This window comes from Salarias fasciatus, chromosome 14 (genome assembly GCF_902148845.1).
Source record: "Salarias fasciatus chromosome 14, fSalaFa1.1, whole genome shotgun sequence".
Taxonomy (NCBI): domain Eukaryota; kingdom Metazoa; phylum Chordata; class Actinopteri; order Blenniiformes; family Blenniidae; genus Salarias; species Salarias fasciatus.
Window position 1 is genome coordinate 27,969,768 of NC_043758.1, and position 21,229 is coordinate 27,990,996.

At 43.7% G+C, this 21,229-nt stretch overlaps 1 protein-coding gene across 3 annotated transcripts in view; it reads left to right on the forward strand.

Annotated features, from left to right (window-relative positions):
* Nucleotides 1-21,229, forward strand: part of ecel1 (endothelin converting enzyme-like 1) — a 51,482-nt gene that overhangs the window by 14,623 nt on the left and 15,630 nt on the right. For all 3 annotated transcript variants that reach the window (XM_030109381.1, XM_030109382.1, XM_030109383.1), the window contains 5 exons: nt 805-929; nt 12,047-12,269; nt 16,774-16,872; nt 17,356-17,430; nt 20,416-20,519. In XM_030109381.1, the coding sequence (XP_029965241.1) occupies nt 805-929; nt 12,047-12,269; nt 16,774-16,872; nt 17,356-17,430; nt 20,416-20,519 (626 nt within the window). The remainder of the gene's footprint in view (nt 1-804; nt 930-12,046; nt 12,270-16,773; nt 16,873-17,355; nt 17,431-20,415; nt 20,520-21,229) is intronic.

Sequence of the window (21,229 nt, forward strand, 5' to 3'; positions counted from 1 at the left end):
TGGAGCTAAAAGACACTTGATAGTTAGCATTGCTGTAGCAAATTATCACCATATTTGTAGCTAAACTTAAAAGAAATGATTCATGTAAAGAGGACGCTATTTGTGGAAAATTAGCCAGCGTGTGACATTGAAGGTGTTGTATGAAAAACTATAGCTGACAGTTTTTCTTTAGCTCCACCCTCTGTTATTGTGTACTCCTCACTCCGCTGTTCTCATATATAGAATATTGCTCAGGCTGGGAGTAGCCCGTTTGAAGTGCCCACAGTTTATTGGCAGGACAACACATCATCAATAAACATCATGACTATTGTTTTATGCTGATGACTACATTTTCCAAGCCGTGAGCTCATAAATTTAAGCTGACATTCTGTAACTGTAAGTGACTGGGCCATCGCCGATAAGCGGATTTTGTTCAAAAATAGTTGTAAATATTGGTGATACTGCTCCAAACTGTGCACCAGGATCTGCACAGATTCGTGTCCTCATATCTGCAGTTGCAGGAGTCCATCCCTCACTCTTACTGGCTGAATTATACACTCCTCTCAACTTGTAGCACTACACATATTTTACAGTGTATCATCTTGTTTTTATCATTTCAAGCTTTGTGATGAAGTTCTGTTTTTCCCTATAAACCCACGAAAGACTCTGCCCAAAACACTCAGAAATATAACTCCGGGTTTTTACTTGAGCCCCCTGAGAAACATGAAATCCCCTGGTAAGATGAAAACACAAGAAGTGAGGTGAAAAGTTTGAAGGTCAGTTCAGGTTCACTGCTTGACGCCGCCGACTCTCTTCTGGCCACAGCTGCACTGGAAACGTCTGCTGGACAGGATTTTCCACGACAACTTCTCAGAAGACGAGGAGATTGTGGTGCTCGCCACCGATTACATCCAGAAAGTCTCCGAGATCATCAAGACCACGTCGAAGAGGTGAGAGTGACAGTGTGTATGTGTGTGTGTGTGTGTGTGTGTGTGTGTGTGTGTGTGTGAGAGAGAGAAAGAGGTGGGGGGGCGGGGGAGATGGGGGCACTGAGGTGTATGGAAAATCAATAAGGGAAGATGCATGCATTTTTGATGCGGTACTTTTTGAGCGAGAGTAAGCGCTTTAGTTTGAGCTTGTTTTGTGTGAGTGTGTGTGTGTGTGTGTCTTTGCGTTAAGGCTGTCACAATAGTTTGGACTACAACGCAGTGTCATGAGGTGTATGGATTGGTTTTTGAGTGGTGCTGTGCATGTATTTGTGTACGCATTTGTGTGTGTGTGTGTGTGTGTGTGTGTGAGGTGAGTCACTGTTGGGTGAACTTCCACTTCTACTGCAGCTGATTATTATTGATCTACACCCACACCTTTCTACCTCCTGCAGACTCAGACACACATGGAAGGACACACACACATACACACACACACACGCACACGCTCTTTCTTTCCCTTTCTTCTTCCTCCTGACAGACTCCAGGGGAGGCCTTAGAGGGCTGCCGCCCGTCAGGATGTGTGTTACAGCCACTGACAGCTCGCCAATAGTCACTGTGCTCTACACAAATACACAACAGCTCTGAGCTGTGGCGCACGCCTCGCTGGCCGGGTGACTGGCGGCCGGATTACTTGCTTGTCTTTCATGTCTGGGACTGGATACATGTCCGTCCGTCGAGCTGCAGAGCCCGTCCCGACGTTTCTGTAATTTCATGACTCGCCAGTTTGCGACGCGGCGGCTTCATTCAGCGCCTGATTTTATTACCTCATCTCGTGGTTTCGGATTTACCAACACGTGGCGTCCCATGACCTCACATGATTGATTCTGTGTGAGCCTCTCACGGGCTCATTATTGATCAGTCATACACTGTCAAAGTGGCCAAAACTGGATTTTTTGGTTGTTGTTTTTTTTTTTTTCTACAAGGTCGTGTCGTTGCTTCCTTGCGAAGCTTAGAAATCATACGACGGACAATCAAGGCGGTGGATGGAGATGACTGATTGCCTCTGTTTCTCCAAGACAGGTCTCGCACCACGTAATCTATTCACCCGGTATTCGATTACCTGATGACGTTGATCAATGGCAGTACTCGTGTTGATCTGTATGAACTCAAAGACACAATGCAGTGAGTTACAGTTAGGACCTCACCGGTGCGTCGCCTTACAGTCAGAACTAAGTGCCTCCGTCGAGCGTTCATTAAGCGACTGAGCCGAACACAAACGTCCAGCCAAAATGACAAGTACTGTATTTTCAAACAATTTGATATAGGCTTGAACTGAAGGGGAAGGTGGATATAAAAACACTGAAAGTACCAAAGAAATTGACACGTAGATGTTGCACCGCAAACTTTGTGATCCGACACATCTGACCTGTAAACTACAAGAAAAATCCTCTGCAATCTGTGTTTATTATTTTGCACTAAAGGAATATTTAATTCTCTGTTACACCTCTTAGTGAACTTCATCCCACTCACATTGCTAGTCAACAGATCTCGTCCATTTTGTTTGTTCTTCAAAGTTAACAGTTGTTCTGTTTGAACATACTGATGAGCTGTTGCAGTCAGAAAGTTTACTGAAGATAAAGTTCAAAACACTTTCAGATTTTTTTCCCCCCTTTTTTTCCAACACAGAGCAGGAAAATACTGACAACATATGGCGAGGTTACACCACTTGACCAATGACCAATGAGGCACAAGATGCAGAATATAATTCCCCGAAGTTCAGCAAATTGAATTACAAATGAGCTAAGGTAAAAAAATAATAATAAAAAACAAAAAAACTGGTTGGAGTCTGGTTAGGGGCCTTTCTTCGCAGAGTTTACATGTCTCGGTCTTGTCTTGGTCTCAGGAAGCTCTGGTCTCTCACTTCTCTCGGTCTCGGGTTCGTCTTCTAACTTCCACAATCCAAAAATATGTATTTGGTTGTTTGTTGACGGCTGCTTGCCTCATTCCTCAGTTCATATTTTTTACGGAAAGAAAAGATGAAAAATAAATAAAAGATTTGTAGATTAGTTGAACCAGTAACACTGAGGGTGGAGCAGACTGAGCACAGTCCACATCATTTGAATCAGAGCAGTCAACTTTTGTCGCTTAAGTATTTTTAGATGCTCCACTTTTTCCACTCCATTTCAGTAAATTCTCTATTAAATGTACCTTTACTGAAGTGGATTTTACCTTTTTCACTTTGATTAAGATAATCGTTCCCTCAACATGGGGGCTTGCTTTTGGCAACACTTTTTTGAAATGATTCTCTGCGTTTGACTCTCTTTATGTTCAGTGTGGGAGACTTCTTAAAAAAAAAAAAAAAAAAAAAAAAGAAGATCATTTTCTTCAGAATTCTTCAGAGTTTTTCCGTCGCTAACTTCTACCAGCCACAACAAAAGACATAACCTTGTCACAGTGACTTAGCACATCTTTTATCAGCGAAGCCATCTGTCTGGTTTCAGCGTGTCTCTGTTTCGTCTCATATTTTCTTTGAAAACAGGTTTTCATTCGTTTTACCTTGATCTACAGTGCCTTCCTTTTATTCGTCAGAAGTTTTAAATCACTGCGCATCCTTTGCTTATGCAGTGTGCCGAGGCTGTGTCATTAAACGGGTTCCTAATCCTCTTTGTACAGGTGAACCTGCCGTCTCTGTTCGCCCCGGCTCACCGGGCCTGACGCTCTGTGTCTCCCATTGTTGTTTACCAATCTTCCCTTTCACTTCTCTCGGCCCATCCATCCCCCCGATGGCTTCGGTAATAGATTCCACACAATGTTTCAATCATCTTCTCTCCCCGTCTTTCATTCTTCCTGCCAGTGTCTAGCCCACATCCGACATCCCTTTTATCACTCGCTCACTCGGACGGCTCCGTTTGGCAGATGTGGGTTTCAGCGAGGAGCTGAACTCCTTTTGTACTTCAAAAAAATGCAGTGTTTATCTCAGTAAATCTGCCCCACAGCTTTTTTTTTTCCTTTCTTACCACAGAATGATCCGCCTGGTGTTGAAGAACGTCCTGCTCTGATCATTTTAACCATCGCAGCAGAAGGGTCAAGGGTCATTTGCAGTAATTTTGTAACCGAGTTTGGTATTACAGCGGTACACATATATCGAAGACAAATGATGAAACCTGCTCATCCACGGGAATAAAATTACACTGTTTGTTAAGTTTGGTTAGGAAGTTGGTTTTCCATAGGAGGTGCATTTTTATAGAAAGAGTCCGGGTTCTCCAAGAAAAGTAAAAAAAATTGCAGCTTATCCTGTCGCTGTTCACATGACACTTTAAGCGATAGCGTATCAAGTGAAAAAGTATCATTTTCCCATTTTCCTTTCAGCAAAATTTTGCATTTAGATATTTTGAAAATCATGTAATTTTCCCATTTGGTCTCCAGTGGGAGCTGTTTTCTGTAATAAAACCGCCCACAGTATATATGCAAGCAGAGACCAGTACTACCCTATAAGCGTTGAAGCTTCTTTAAACTCTTGGTGCACTCAGTATTGGTAAGAAATCAAACATGTGTTTACATCCACACGATGGTGGAGAAAATGTACACGTTATTGTAAAGGAGGTGTTAAATTAAGTAATTGCCCTGGGAATAATAAAGCATTTCTATTCTAGTCTTGTCGGTTCACATACTTTGCCAATTTTTTCTTCATCTGGGGTAAAAAAACACTGTCTAATTTTAATGCGAGTTGAACGATTTGCACATTAGTTTTTTTGCATGTGTTGCTTAAATGAGTGTGTGGATGAGATATTGTGGACATTTATGGACTACCATCTTTAAAAATTCAACAGACCAGCTGTGATGGACTGAATAGAACGATGATTTTGATATTATCGAAGATGTTGAAGTTATGTGTTCATTTAGAATTTCTCTGTACAATAATATTTGATGGAATCTAATCTTTGTTTCATTTGTCAGTCAGGTTTAAGTTTTCAGAGGTTGGTGGATCATTGAAGTTTTTAGAATTTTTTAGGCCAACTTTGGTGTTTTTGACTTCAGGAATGGCTGAACGTCACCATCGTTTGTTTTCCTATCAAATGTGTGACGGATTGTTATTGAAAGTCAGCTTTCATACCATCTCTTCCCATGTTGGCTGTTTATGGATCTTATTATCAGTTTTCTTTCCTCTTTTTAATGATGAGATCTACCTTACTCCTCACTAGGCCAAGTCGAAGCTTCAGAAGTTCTCTTTTTCTCGCCTCTCCCTTAATGCCTCTGACTCAGTGTGGATTCTTCTCCTCTCCTCACCCCCCACAACACACACACACACACACACACACACACACACACACACACACACCTCTCTCCATCTGTCTCCCTCTCCATCTCCCCTCTTTCAGCCTTGCTTTTTCTTAACTCTGCCTGATAACCATCTCCTTCCCCCTAGTTTCCTTTTTGTTTTCAATCCCCTCAACACCTCGCATCTCTTCCTTCTTTCAGTCTGCGGCTCGTTCATCGTTCCCTCATCTGTCTCTGCCGGTGTCGCCACCTCCTCCCCCTCAGCCGGCTCTGCCTCTTCTTTGTTGTAATCCTCTTCTTCCCACTTCCAGTCCATCTCCAGGTTCCGTCTCCCATGAAGTCCATTACTGGGGTTTAAGTAAAGGTTGGCAGAATAGAGACGTTTCATTTCCGGAGGGTGTTTGCTCATTAGTGTAGCTTATGAGTACTTGGTGTTTAAAAGCTCCATTTCCTCACATCATGGGGTCTCTCCAGTCCTGCGTGTTTTTCACTGGTTGCACAGCTTGTTGTGAGTAAAAAAACAAAAAAAACACATGCATACAAATAATAAATACAGTCACCAGGACACCAGATTTATTAGTCACACTGGGATAACACGAGTCTGTACCTCAGTTTCCTTTTACTGCTCCGTCTGTTGGCTTTTCCTAAAGCACAGGATCTGTCCCTGTATCTATCGATCCATACGTCTTATCTTCTGTCGGGGTTTCAGAGTCAGGGGTCTTGTCAAGCCACCACAGTCAGTTCCCCATGCTGGGATTTCTGGATGTGTGCTAAAGTTGAGAGGAATTTCATAAAAGGACAAAAATAATGAACTGTTGACAATTTTATTTTAGTTTATTTGATTTATTTTGCATTTCTGGGCATGACCTAACATTTCAGAAAATGCTTTTTTCTCTGTTTACATGGAGGCGGTGAGTGGAGCGTTCCAAAAATGTTGCTCTCTGAAAAGAATTTTCAAAAAAAATTCTGTTTTCAGTCTGTTTTTCTGAACACACCATGGTTATGTACACAAACAGCCATAACACAGTGAAAGTTTGTTGTTATCACTTTGAAATGGATTTGAAAAATATCCCGTTTCAAATCATCAAAAAAAAAAAAAACATCAAAATGAGGAAAATGATGTAGTTTTCATGTTCAGCCACTAGTGGCTGCTGTTGGTTGCTTTTGTGATGAAACTAAATACACATGCACACAGATGACGCTGTGTACATGTGCAGTAAACATCAACAGTGGTGAGTACACAAACATTCAGATAGACCGATAGCCAGGTTGGATTGCTGTGACGGATGACTCTCAACTGGAGGCTGAGACCTCGAAAATGTCACCTGGAGACCGTTCTCAAGTACAACAACAAGACGATGGCGTTCTTTAAACAGTTTTATGAATTGTAGAAAGTGAAGTCACGAGGATTATCTTAAGGTCATCATACGTTTCTGTAAAACGTCGTTCCATCCATTCATCTGTAGCTGCTGGTTTTCATACTTGGCTGTTGTGTTTAAGGCCAGCTTCCACAATCAATAAGAAGTTCCTTTAATACACCTCTTCACTCCTGGGAATACTGCTTAAATCTCCCTGCACTTTCTGTGGGCTTTCAATCGTTTGGCCAATGAAATACTTTCTGTTTGTTTTTATTAGCCTCCATAAATAAGTTGTAGTAAGGTCCACGTGTGCCTCCGGGGTCTAAAAGTATTTCTGGTAACCTCTAGAGTGGTGCAGTGGAAATGTGAGACACAAGACACAAATAAGAAAGGCAAGGAGGCCAGGTGATGCCAAACATATAAATATAGTTTTCAGAATGAAACAACACATTGTGTGAAGTTCATATTAGAGATAATGACACGGAAATGAAAACAGTCACAATTTTATTTGTGCAACAATTTTATATGTTGCACATATTGCTGTGTTGTTTTGAATTGATGGTAAGAAAATAAAAAAGGAGAACTTTTCATAAGTTTTTTAGTTTTTTTTTTATAGATAATGTACATATTTTACTATATTAGAAAAGAACCGGTTCGGGACTCGGAATCGGCAGATACTCAAAATGATAGGACTCGGACTCGGTGGCAAAAAAACCTGATCGGGACATCCCTACTATAAAATGTTCTCATTTTCCACTTCAAAGTGTGTAAATGTGGCCAGTAAATTACAGATTTTTGTTTGATTTTTGTCTCTCAGTTTTGCTGAAGTCAAAAACAAGCAACCTGTGCAGCATGAAACTCCACATTCCCAGAGTGGTTAACACAGATAAAATCTGTTGGTCAACATCAACGTGCTTCTTTTTTTTTTTAAGATGTTTTTAAGTTTTGGTATTCTGTTTGTTGTCATAACATTAAACATTCATGGCATTTATCACTAGTTCTGTCAAATGTTGAAGAAAAATAGACTGAAGAAGGTGCAGAATCTGTTCCCTGCACCAAGAAGGAAACTCAACAGGAGCTGATGGAAGACATTTCATTGTGTTAGCTTGATTAATATTGAGTACACCTATGATTCAGAGCAGTTACAGTCAGAGAAATGTGTTATGGAAAACTGGATTGATTATAAAAGTAAATCTGCATCTAAAGTTCAGTTCAGAGGTCATGGCAGGGCCACCGCCTTCTTGAATCAATGTCCAGTAGAGATGATGGAAGGGAGGTATTGTTCCTCTTGAAGCTACTAATGGACGACTAAAGTTCTTTTTGTTGGAGTCCGCCACTCGCTCCCGTGTACACCGACACAGAGTCGGAGCACAGTCAAAGAGGTCAGTGAACTCTGACATCGGTGGAACGGAGGAGCAATGGAGGAGGAGAGTTTGGATTCTTGTTAAAGTGGAGGAGCACTCGCAGAGGTGAAAGAGGTGGCGGGCAAACAAGAAGACAACTCAGACAGGCGCTTCATCTGCCTGCTTTATGTCTCCGGATGACAGTACAGGAGTTATCCTCCTTTCCATTGCTACCTTCAAGTTTCTTCACTTCACGTCTTTTCATCCACTTCTCCCAGTTTTTTGGCCTCCTTTAAATCGTTTCACTGCTGATCTTCTTCATTGAAACCTGACGCCTCTGTATCGTCACACTGCCCAAACCTGCCGGTTCCCTCACATGTTCTAACACCAATAACTTCCCATCACACAGGTCCGCTGACAAGGGCAGTCACACCTCTACTTCCTCTCATCTTTCATCCATCATTCTTCCACTCTTCATGCTCCCTCTAGCTTGTGTGTGTGCGTGTGTGTGTGTGTGTGTGTGTGTGTGTGTGTGTGTGTGTGTGTGTGTGGCGGCTGCAGCCAATCCCATTAGCCAGATGAGCGGGCCTCCAATGAAGGGGAAAGCATAATGACAACAGCAGCGTCTCTCTCACACTCTCCCTCCTCGCTCCGTCTGCTCCCTCCTTTCCTCAGTCACTCCGCAGAGTGCGTGCGTGTGTGTATTCATGTGATTGCTGAGGAATTCGCCATGTGTTTTTCAAAGCTGTTGGTTTTCTCAGCGTGCGTGCATGTGTAAGTGTATTTGTATAGCTGAAGACGCAGAGCTTGTGAATAATCCAGAGAGGAGACGGAGCCGCCGCCGAGGGATCGTTTCCCGCTGTGTCCGTCCGCCCTAAAAGATACACTCCTGGCATGGCTGTGAAGCACTTCCAGACGAGGCGCTTCACCAAACAGCGCATTTCATGGTGCCATAGCTTTCAGTAGTTTAGGTTGGTTTCCCAGCGGGGCCTCCCGAGCTCAGAGTATGCACAGTCAAGCTTCAATGTGCCGCTTTGGATGAAAGCCCCCACTTTAAACAGCATGAATTTATGTGATTTCCCGTCTGTGTGCTGGCTGCAGTCTAAACGCCGGAGGTGTTCGTATTTTTGTTCCACTGTCATTTAACATACAAAATGATTAAAAAAAAAAAAAAAAGAAACCCTCCCAGTGTTTCTTCTAATGATCAGCCTGACATGGCAGCACACCTCAAGTGAAGTTTGGAAACGAGGCGGGCCTCCCTCCTCCATTACCTGCAGGGTCATTACCTGCAGTAATGTGTTGTTGCAGTGCAAGGGGACAGTGTCTTTTCATCTCCTTAACTAGCCCCATTAAAATCCATTCAGCTAATGAGCCTTCACTCAGTTCTTCGGTGATTAAGACCCACGGCTTGATCCGAGCGGCGCTCTCTCAGACACCGCTGCTTTCATTTAGCTGTGCTGCGACTCCATTACCACACACAGCGCACGCCGACATGTACTGTACACCAGCAGCCTGGCAGGAGAGAGGAGGGTGTCCTGACTGACTGTCACTAAAGTTTCTACAGAGCAAACTGATTGTTTCACATTTCACAAGTTTTAATGAGTCCATTCCTGCTGTAGACCGGGGGCATCGTGTTCTACAAGTTGCAATTTCCCAAAGTGGTTTGGAGGGATTTCCTCCTATTGATCAAAGTGTGCTCACTTCTACGAGCACTTTTATTTTTTATTACAATTTCATCTCCACTTAGAAGGAATAAAGGAGCTTCTCAGGCAGACCAGTCATGTCATGGGAGGCGGGCAAGAGCGACAAATTATTATCAAGTTAAACAATTCTGTTTTACTTTGTTAGATTTGCGGTGTTATTGACGATGATAACAAAACTGATCACTGACTGGCCTTATTTTTGGTCTCAGGATGCTCTGGTCTCTGACTTCTCTCGGTCAATCAGCAAGGAGACAGAGGCTCATTTAAAAAAACAGATGCTTTTTCAGTGACTCCAAACTCTGTTGTGATTTTCTGTTTTCTCATGAAAATGTTGTCAGGTAAACGGGGCTTGATGCATCCAACCACATGTCACTTTAAGTTAACACACCTGTGCTTGCATGCAGGAACATCGCAACAGCTTCACTGCCAAACTGGCAAAGACTTCATCAGCTGCAAACACCAGTTTCAACAAACAGCCCAACGCCTCTGAAATGCCTTCAAGAAGTTTGCTAGAATTTCTCTCTCTGGTTGGAACTGTTTTGAAGATGAACTTATCACATCTTGGCAGCAAAAGTCAAATGCCAGGTCAACATCATCAATTCTTGCCAATACAACTCAAAGTCCTTGACAGAATTCCTTTCAGTTCACAACCATGAAATCCTGCCACAGAAGAACTAGTTCAGGTCTGAAAGTTAAAAACTGACCAAAAGTTTGTTTATATTATTACGAAATAACAAATGACAACTAGGAGTGGTGATTCCAGTGATCCAGCAGCTTTAAGCTGTATTATAGAATGAATACAACCAGACAATCATACCATATTAATCTAATTTCAGGGCTTTAGCACACAGATGCTCCCATATGTGAGACCTGAATCCTCTGGAATCCCCTCCTGTCCAACCTTAACCGAAAAAAAAAAAAAACCAAACAAAAAAGAAACCATGTGTGACGAGCATGAGGCAACAACGCCGGCTAACGAAGCGCGGCGGCCGCACCGGTCACACACGTTGATTATCTGACGCCACCTGAGTCCCTAATTCATGCCATCACCCCCCCCTCCCTCCCCTCACGCCACCCTCCCGCCTCACTCTCCCTTTTCCCGTCAATTAAATTGCCTTTGCGAGTGCTTTGCTGGCGGGACCGCGGAGTGCTGCTGCCAAGGCGCTCTTGATTTAATATCTGTCATGCACAGGAAAATTATAGGCAAAAAGGGGTGGATGGAGGTATGTGGTGGTGGAGGGGGTGGGGGTTGTGGTGGGAAGGGGGGGGTTTCAACAACAACAACAACACGCCTAGAGGTTGGTATGGGGTCTCTCAGGGGGAGATGGGGCATTTGTCCCCCGGGGCCAGATTAGATGTGGCTGCCCAGAAGGGGCACGGGGGACAAGGCGGTACTCCATCGTCTCGGGGAAGAAGATGCAGTTTGAATACATAAATGAATGATCCATTTTCTTCCCCTCGCCCCTCTGCAGCCTCTCCGCTGTGAGCCGGGCTGGATCGGAGGGAGCTGTGTCTTCACTGCCGGGCCCTCTTGACTTCTTGCTATTCATCCTCGATCACTGCCCCCCTCTTGTTTTCTTCCTGACTTTTCTAACTCTTGAGGCACCTGAGAGGGCAGGTGGAGAAAAAAAAAACAAGAAAAAACACCACTGTGGCACCAGGTGGGACGAGATTACAGCTCGACACAGTAGATGCCACTTAACAAAGAGAACAAAGGGGCAGCCAAGCAGGAAAGTGCTCTTATGTTCAAGACAGAGCAGTAAAAATCAGGTAACCTTTGGAGGTTATAAAAAAGCAGATTTTTTTTTTTTTTTTTTTTTTTTAATAATTGAAAAGTTCAATTCCCTGCAAAGGAAAATGCATTTATTCAGTTTTGCTTCTTGAATTTCTTTGGTCTGCTGTGCACAACAAACGCGCTTCAGACAGATTTTTTTTTTTTTTTTTTTCAATTTGTGAAATTTGTCGTTCCTGTTGGGTAGGTTGATTTTTCTGTCGTGGTGAGAAGGACTCTTCCCAGGATGTTATTTACTCCTCAGATCTGGGAGACCCGCTACATGCTGATATACAGTTCTGGATGCTGGATAAAAAAGTCCCTCCAGGAACAGGGTTGGGCTTCCAGCCATTGTATACATCTATGGCGGAAAGCACAACTTTTTGAAATGCTGCTACTGCAAATGAGCAACACGGCTACAGTAAACAGATCCACACGTTCTCAAGAAAATGATAGCAAGAGCGATAGCAACCTCTACACAGGCATTAACCATTTTAACTTCGGTTAAAAGGTATAAATGGAGATGTTGAGCTTCAGAGGTTCAAATTCCTCCATTGAGTAGGTAAAACCTCTACTATTACAAAGTCTATTGACCGCAAAAGAATCTGTTTACCGAGTTTCTAAAGTTCCAAAGAGATCTGTTGAAAAGATCTACCTCTGCATCTTGTCGTTCCCTCTGATCTAGGGTTCTCCACAACTACATGCTGTGGCGCATCGTGGCGGCGCTGAGCGAGCACCTGTCCACCGCTTTCCGCAGCACCATCCACGAGTTCTCCCGAGAGATCGACGGCACGGAGCAGCAGCTGGAGCTGGGGCGCCTCTGCCTCACGCAGGCCAACAAGCACTTCGGGATGGCTCTGGGAGCTTTGTTCGTCCAGCAGCACTTCTCCTCGCAGAGCAAAGCCAAGGTGAGTCAAGCACGTAGCAGCACGCTCTTCTATTACAAGACGGTAAATCCGCTTAGTCAGAAGAAAAAGCTTAGCTTGGTTTTTTTTTTTGGTTTTTTTTTAAGCGAGGCCAGGACCCGAGACACATTTTTAAATATGACACCAGAAAATGAACTGTGCAGTAGCAATTTACAAAAAAATAAAAAATAAAAAAAAAAACTTTGAAAGTAAAAGTTGCCTGGTGAAAGTTTGACGTGTTCTAAATCTGAAAATTTAAAACATCGCGATATGTTATTTGTTGAGGATGCACATTCCAAAAAAGATAGAATAGAGTTTTGACTGATCGGGCTGCTATGAGCGACTGCCGCTCGGTTGCTGGAGTTGTCGTCCCTCAATCAAAATGTTGCAGGTTTGATTCCCTGTTGAAGTGTTTTTGAGCAAGACTTTGATCCCCAAGCTGCTCCTAACGGATGGGCTGAGTGTGCGACACTCGGTCAGGATAAGAAACTCCACTTGCCATTCACAACATAGAAGCGTCATTACTAGAAATGAACCTTTGTCAAGTTGTCCCCTTGATAAATGCACCGCTTTGAAAGAATACACGGGCTGCACGAAAGAAAGAAAGAAAGAAAGGAAGAAAGAAAGAAAGAAAGAAGCCTGAGACCAGCAACATGTTGAAGTCCAGCAGTCTGTCACACTCGCTGTGACGTTATCGCTGGATGTCCATGACCCTTGTTAATTCAGTGTGGTTAATTAAATACATACTCTGTAATCCACTGTGTGCCGTGACATTAATATACCGAACACATGCTGTACATTCATATAGTATAAAAAGGATATCAGTTATCTCTGCCTCCTTTCCCCACGAGTACAGAGAGTCTGCGTTCAACACCAGAGAAAAATACATTCAGTAATTAGCAATTAATTGTGAATTTCCACAAGCTCAAATCACAATACTCAAACAGGAAAGTTTAAAATGTGGCAAAATGTGACCTCCCAAGACAGTGAAAGGAAAAGCCACACATTCCAGCCTCTGGGCTTTTAATTAAATCTCTATGACAGTTCAGGAAAACATATTTTCTACATTTTGAAACTTTCTGGTAAACTCTTTTCCCTTTTTTACTAGTTTACTGCCAACCTTTTTGTCCCCCTCTGGGAAGCAGTGGCAGGAGACGAAATGCCCCCTGGACGTCACAAGTCTGAGCTGATGAGACTTGTGGGTTTTATTCAGCAGTAATGGAACACTTTGCTCTGGTCGAGAGTGAAAAGTCGGTGTGCAGATATGAATGAATGAAATAGATTTCACCTCGTTTACAGTGTTTACACACACATTTACACACACACACACACACACACACACACACACACACACACACACACACACACACACACACACACACACACACACACACACACACGCCCAGTCTTGTATTTCTATCCTTGTGGGGACCGTCCATTGACTCCCATTCATGTCTAGCCCCTAACCCTGACCCTTACCCTAACCCTAACCCACACCACAACAAAGCCTAACCCTAAAGAAATGTTTTTGCACTTTTACTTTTTTCAGTAACAACAACATGGTCAAGAAAACACTGTTTCTCCTACTTAGGACCGGAAAAAGGTCCCCACAAGGCACGTCATTCCACGTTTTGCTATCCTTGTGGGGACATTTGGCCCCAACAAGGATAGAAATACGAGAACGCACACACACACACACACACACACACACACACACACACACACCAATAGTAATAGCTGTCAAATAATGATGAAATGAAAAAGAACCGAGAAGATAGTGTATTATCCTGAGATGAAACAAGAATTCCAAAGTTAAAATGAAAATATTACGGTTAATGTCGCAGTTCAAGGGGATGTTTTTACAGAGTCTCTAGATTCCGTTAACAAGATGACGTTTCAAGTGAAAAAGATGTTCAGAAAAGGTCCACCTTTACATGGCAACATTTTGAAAACGATGTTCGTTTACATGGAAATGGCAAAAATGCTGAAAGCGACGTAGCTGTACATACACTATAGAGATTAACAATGACGAATACATGGATATTCACATTGACAGGTGACCAAGTTGGATTGCTATCACAGGAAACTCAACTATAAACAACGAAATCTCAGCAGATCATAAACTGGAAGTCATGGCACTCTGGAGTCAGCGTTTCTGAAAAGTTGTGTTTTCTTCTGTTTCCACTGAGACAGAGTTGAGAAGTCGCTGTTACTGTGGCTCCAAGCACTAAAAGTTTTTTGCTTTTGTCATATAAACACAGGCTTAACCTTCTGCCAGATCATGTGTTTCTCAAGGCTACTCAGAGTGGAGATGGGACTTGAACCGGCAACCTTGTAGTTGAAAGACAACCTGCTCTACAACAATACAGCTCATTTACTATTTGACATAAAAGCACTTTTATTTTGCTTGTCTTTGACATGTAATGATCCAGGTGAGCAGCAGGCAGCGCTCCAGCGGTGGTCTCTGGCCTCCTCCAGCTTATCATCTTGATTGATTCACAAGCCGTGATCTGGAAATCTCATCCACACCAATCAAGCACCGTTTCTATCTTTCACTTTCTTTGTTCTGCTCTCTGCCGAGGTCAGTCTCCGCTAATCCCCGTCTACCTCTGGCCCGCTGGTCCCCTCCACCCTGGTCTTAATCCTCCCTTTCATATGTGTTCTTATCTGGGGGTTCATGTCCGTTGCTGGACATGGGGATATGCTTCCCGATGGGATTTCTAACCTCAGTAACCTCTGTGCTCGTCCTCTAATCCCCTCATCATCTCTTTCTCGCCTTCTTCTTTTTCCCCTCGCCACCTGGACCTCACGCTCCATCATTCCTCTCCTGTGACAAACCTTTAATTCTCTGCCAAAGTTCGAGACTTCAAAATAAGTTTGCCACCACTGCATTAGTTCTGGCCGCTAATTACACTCTGTGTTTTGTACCTTAATTGAATTTTAACTTTCCAAACTTCTAAAGGTTTAATTTAAGATTCTAATAAGATACTGAGTGTAAATTTCAATAATGCTTCAAGCTATTGGAGCCTTTCTGATTAATAAAACACTTGAGAGGGAGGATTTTTTTTAATTTTTTTTTTTTTTGTTCGTGTCCGGGGCTACTGTGTGGCAGGCAGCTCTTTGCAATATGAAGTGGGTGCTAATCCCAAAAGCTTCCCAGGATCATCTAAGAATCATTTCTCATGTCAGAAGCATCTCTGCCCCACTTACGTAGGAATCCTCGCTGGCAGATCGGAAACTTCGGCCCAGTCCCTGCACCTTCGTCCCCATCCGTGTCCGCAGCGACGGTCTCCGGTAACAGCGCGGAGTCATTACCGGCGAGCGCGGCAGCCGACCCAAGGCCGGTGGCGGCGTGCGCCGCCGATGCTGCCTACCTCAGCACGAACAGGAATTAATGAGTCTCAGGAGCGGAGGCCGAGAGACGAGAGACAGGGAGGGGGGGGACCGGATAGCTTGTTATCCCGACTCGCCCAGTGCAGCCAGAACTAAAGGACACAACGTGTCACGGTGTCTTTTCGACGTTGGGAGTTTTGCTTACTGTTGGTTCACAGAGCTCCAGAAAAGTTTTTAAAACATGGCCTCTTCTCTGAATCATCGTATTTGAGTAATGCTCAGCTTCACTCATAGATATGTTTTGGTCTAACAAGACAAGGATTGTGTTGTGTTTTCACTAAAACTGAATCAAACTAAATTCCTTCACTCTGGATTAAGCTCTCCTCTGAAGACATTATTTGTCTAAATAGTAAAACATGGACACCAGCGAAGCCAGAATGTCTCCTGGCTTATTTTTTTTTTAATTACATCCAGAATTATTAAAAACTGTGACGTGCCTTTTGGCATTTTATTTCATTTTCATCTGAAAAATGGCATAAAAATATAATTTTTACTAAAATAATTTCTCTACCAATAATTACTCTTGTTAGATATATAGAGTTATCATTGCTACATCAGTTATTATAATTGCTATATCAAAAAATACTATTACTTTTTCAATGATTTTCATTTGTATACCAATCGATTTTCTATATCAAACTGTCATTGTTGTAACTTTTAATCCAACAGAAAAGTGTTTTATACAAAAAAGTAACTCCAAGGTTGCACCGTAGTGAAAAGTACTGTCAGAGATCACACATCTCACAAAGAGATGTTTACTGAAGTGATTACACACCATAAAGGTTTAGGACCCGGGATGTCTCACCAATTCTGAGACTGACGATTTCATTCATCCAGTGAGTTTCTGCTGAGTTACTTGGCATTGCCATTTTCACCTCTGCCTGTGTTGCAGGTTGTCAGTTGGAGTGAATATCGTGCTCGCTGACCGTGTCTCATATCAGTCTGCTTTCAGGCTTCAAGGCCTTCAGCAGCAACACGATGATTCTATTGAAACTAAGAGAACTGCGTGACTCTTCTAGCTCCAAACTATAATGCGGAGTGTACTTCTAAAGATTAATCAAAACATTTGAAGGATCTTTTGACCTGATTCCAGTGTGGTGTGCTCTCCCTGCAGGTACAGGAGCTGGTAGAGGACATAAAGCACTCCCTGGACCTCCGGCTGCAGGAGCTGGACTGGATGGACGGAGAGACCAAGGAAGCCGCCAGAGCGAAGGTACGGAGACCCGGCTGAGCCTCGGCAGCCTCAGAGCCCGCTTCCCCGTGAGATCCGATTAGTATTTGTCAGGGCTTTAATTATTTTACTTTTCTCTCCGAGCTTCTGATTGATTGCTGGGTTAGATGGAAGTGTGCGATAGCAAACATCAAGGGCTTGACATTGAGAAGTGTGGCTCTCCTAATCCGGATCTCTCTGTGCTGCTGATTTAGGGTCTGCACCGCAAGATATCCCTTCTAATACTTTTACAATCTGAAGTTATAATCCTTTTAGAGAGCCATGCTGAATATAAAGAGCTTCCCTGTAATCCTATTACATTGGGTGCGCTTGATTAGCTGATGCATGTGTGTATGCGTGTGTGTGTGTGTGTGTGTGTGTTTTGTGCACACGGCTCTGAAAAAAACAAGTGTGTATGCAGGAGGATGTGAGGTGCGCTCTCTGTCCTCCTCCCCTCTGTCATGGTTTTCTCCCTCTCTCCGCCAGCTGAAGCACATGATGGTGATGACGGGTTACCCAGACTTCCTGCTCAAGCCTGAGCTCATTGATCAGGAATACGGGGTGAGTCACGAGCCTCGGCGGAGCGGTCACACTCGCCCCACACAGCTCCCACGCTCCACACACTCCTGTCCAATCCCCATCAGGTATCACCGGGCACGCTGTGTGACTGAGCTGGAGAAAAAAAATCATGTATATTCATCCTTATGTGTTGGAATAAGCCCCAGAAATGCTGATGAGACCACATGAATAAATAATTATTCATACCGAGCATCATGAACCACTCTCAAAGTGCTGTCGGCGAGCGGCACGCACGTCAAAACATGAGCGGCGGCGAGGCTGCAGGTGGAGGACGTGTGGGATCAGGTGCTCACACACACACACACACGCACGCGCACACACACACGGATGGTACTGGTGGTGAGATGTGGGAGAGAAAGACCGAAACCAAATGAGAGCAGTTGAACACTAATCCAACACAGCCCGAAGACGCCGCTGTCTCAAGACGGTGTAATCGCTCTGACGGGTTGTTACATCTGAATATGCTCTAAACGTTACGGATCGAAGTTGTCGAGAGGTCAGTCGAATGAGTAACAAGCAACACGCTCTGGATGCAAAACCCCAGACAGATTAATGCCAGATCAGAACAGCTGGCAACCGAGGACTGTTTGTCTTTTGTGTTTTCTGCAGTATAAAGCAGGACTGTTGGCTTTTGAAGCAGCATATTTAGTTTCCTCCTCAAACAAATTCAATTCAAAAACTGACCTAGCAAACGATTTGTGATATCACAAATCTCAATTAAAATCACATAAAAACAGACAAACTTTAGCTTTTACTTTCATACACTGTAAAACTCCAAGGCTTTTTACTGAACCTTTCTGAAGGTAGCAACAATCTACCAGCTTCCTTCGAAGCTCTTTAATTGGCATATTTTATCTTTAGTTGACTGATAAATAAACTTCAGAGGCAGTAAGAGCGTGTTTTCAGAAAAATCTCTAACAATTAAAAAAGCATCGCTGGATCTCATCTGTTTTAAAGACATCAAATAGAGTTCAGATTCAGATTTATATTGTTCAAAAGCCGATGGTGCAATAAAATGAGTGCCATTTCGAAATGTAAATACAACTCGATAAAAAAGGCCTCTTTTTTTTGTTCCCTGCCATATTTTTCACTACCTTTACTCTAACTGTAGTGAGACTGTGAGTACATTTGGCCCCACTCACCCAGCTTCAGTGGGCTTGATGAAAGTGGACAGCAGCTCTTTAATTGGCCTGACGGTACTTGAACTCACCACGGTGAGCTGGCTAGCGAAGCTGACTCTCTCTGGAGTACGTACCGAAGTAGTGGTAGTCGAGTCACACTCCTTTAGAAGTAGTGTATACTTTCAACAACGCCATCTATTCGCTTTCAAGTGAAAACGCAAAACTTTCCCTGCGTTTTGCGGATCCATTTCCATCACAGTGGTAAAGATATACATTTTCATCACGTACACTCTGAGCTACAACAAAGATGAAATATTAAAGTTTGAATTTAAAGGTTTTGATGGCACTTTTTTACCAGTCCAGGAAACTGAAGGTGAAACTCTCTGGCACTCCTGTTCTCAGAGATGAAAATATTGGCAGTTTTTTTCATGCGAACGCCACAAACTGCACCCTGATCCTCACACGGGAGCGCGCCGCGGTTCCAGAAGTTCTTTTTGTTTCCCTCTGATAAATTTCTGCATCCATCTGCTGCCAGGATTTCCATCAGTGCTCCTGCACAGATGTGTGTTTTTGTCACAAACCCGACGGAGGCTCGTCTGGCCCCGCGAGACGGAGCGGCGCAGAGAGCGGCCAGGATAGATGATGTGTTCACTGCCCGTTTAACGGATGGAGATGCTGCATTAAATTCTTCTGGCGAGTGAAGGGGACCGCTTTTCAACAACCCCTCTCCTTTACAGAGGCAGAAACAAGTGCTGCCCCGATCGCCACAGATCAGCGCTGTTTACAGCAGAGCAGCTCATTAGCAGCAGACCGAGTCCTTCTGCTCACTCCACTCATTCACAAACACAACACCAATTAAAACTGACATTTAGGAAAATTACACTTATTTGCTTTTGTGCCAAGAGTCAGATGTGAATATTAATACCTCCCCTTCCTCTGCCTGTTAAATAGGAGGATAGTCAGTCGGAATAGCTGATCACCAAGACGAGCGCTCAGCTTTAGCTGTTTACTAGAAACAGAACATGCTGCACATGTGAATTTCTCAGCTTGGACTTTGCAGTGTCTTTGAATTTGGGAAGTAACCAAGAAAATATTATTGTTTAATCTGTGTGTATTCTTTTTTTAGAATTAGTCTAAATTGATGGGCCACTTTTATTTAGCATGTTGTTTTTAAAGAGTTATTGTGCTTCTAATCTGTGTTTGCTCAGCCTCATTCCTCACTGCACTAAACACTTTTTTTCTCCTCCATTTTCTTCAGTATAGTCAAATTCTTATTCTGCATCATGTCATTGTTTTATGTTTCTTGAGCATAAGTAAAAAGAACTTTGTGATTCTTCATTTACGATATGAAAGTTTTTTGTGATCGAACCCAAACATGATCACCGTTTTATTTTTTATTTTTTTCCTCAACCAGAGAAAAGCTTGCGACCCACTTTTTGGTCACGAGCCACCAGTTGAGAATCACTAAAAAAAAGCAGCTCTGTTTTAGTCAAAGCGTACCTGCTGTAATGTTTCATGTATGATATTTTACATTTAATGAAATTAAAGACTTAGTGCATCAGAATCAAAAGTCAGCCTGGACAGGTTTTTAACACGGAGACAGTCACACTCTGGCCTCAACCAAGGGATCGAACCAGGAACTTGCTAACCACTACAATGAACATTCCATACATGAAACGGACATCATTTTCAAAAAGTTGCTGTGTAAACACAACACTTTCCGGAAACGAAAATGTAAAAATCAGGCGTTCACGCTGTAGCTCACATTGTAGCGGTGGGTTTTGGGGGTTTTGTTGCCTCCTGCTGCTTGATGGAAGTGCTCACTTCACACCGTGTCTGCTTGCAGTTTGATGTGGACGAGAAGACGTACTTCAAGAACATCCTCAACAGCATCAAGTTCAACATCAAGCTGTCGGTCAAGAAAATCCACGAAGAGGTGGACAAGACGGCGTGAGTGTCTCATCCCTTCACGTCACACGGTCCGGTCTGCTCCGGCGCGTGCTGTTAAACCCCCCCCCCGGTCCCGCCAATCCCGCCGCCTCCGCCTCGCTCCTCCAACATGTCGGACACGCCTGACACGTGTACCGGCGAATCCCCCGCTCCTCTGGTTTTTGACGGGTTTGTTGATGCGTTGTGTAAATTAAAGTAACAGATAGTGACTGGCCGCGCGCAGCTGGAGAAAATCCATTTGATTTACTTATCTGCAGCAGCCAGGCGGCAGAAGAGTGCTGTGGGACATGCTCGTCATCTCTCTAAAATACGGCCCGGATCGAGAGCCTCTCCGCTGCGACGACGCATTACAGCCGCATTAGCATGCCGAGGCGCTCCCAAACAACTGTATCATTAGCCCACACGCGACGCCCCGAAGAGTTAAATCACGCGCTGCCTCCCTCTTTATCACCGAGAAGCGAGCCTCTCATCGCTCACTCCGTCACGTCTCCGTGGAATAAAGAGCGACCGGAGCTATCCCCCCCCCCCCCCCCCCCCCCGCAACTGTCTGCCGTGCATCTCTCCGCAGAGCCATCAGTCTTTCACTCTCACAACAAGGGCATCTCGCACTTTCTGAGTTAGTCATTTGGGGGGTGGGGGGGGGGGGGGGGGGGGTTCGGTTCGTGCCAATCGATTGGAATGGCTTTAAGTGGATCATGATAAAGGAAGTG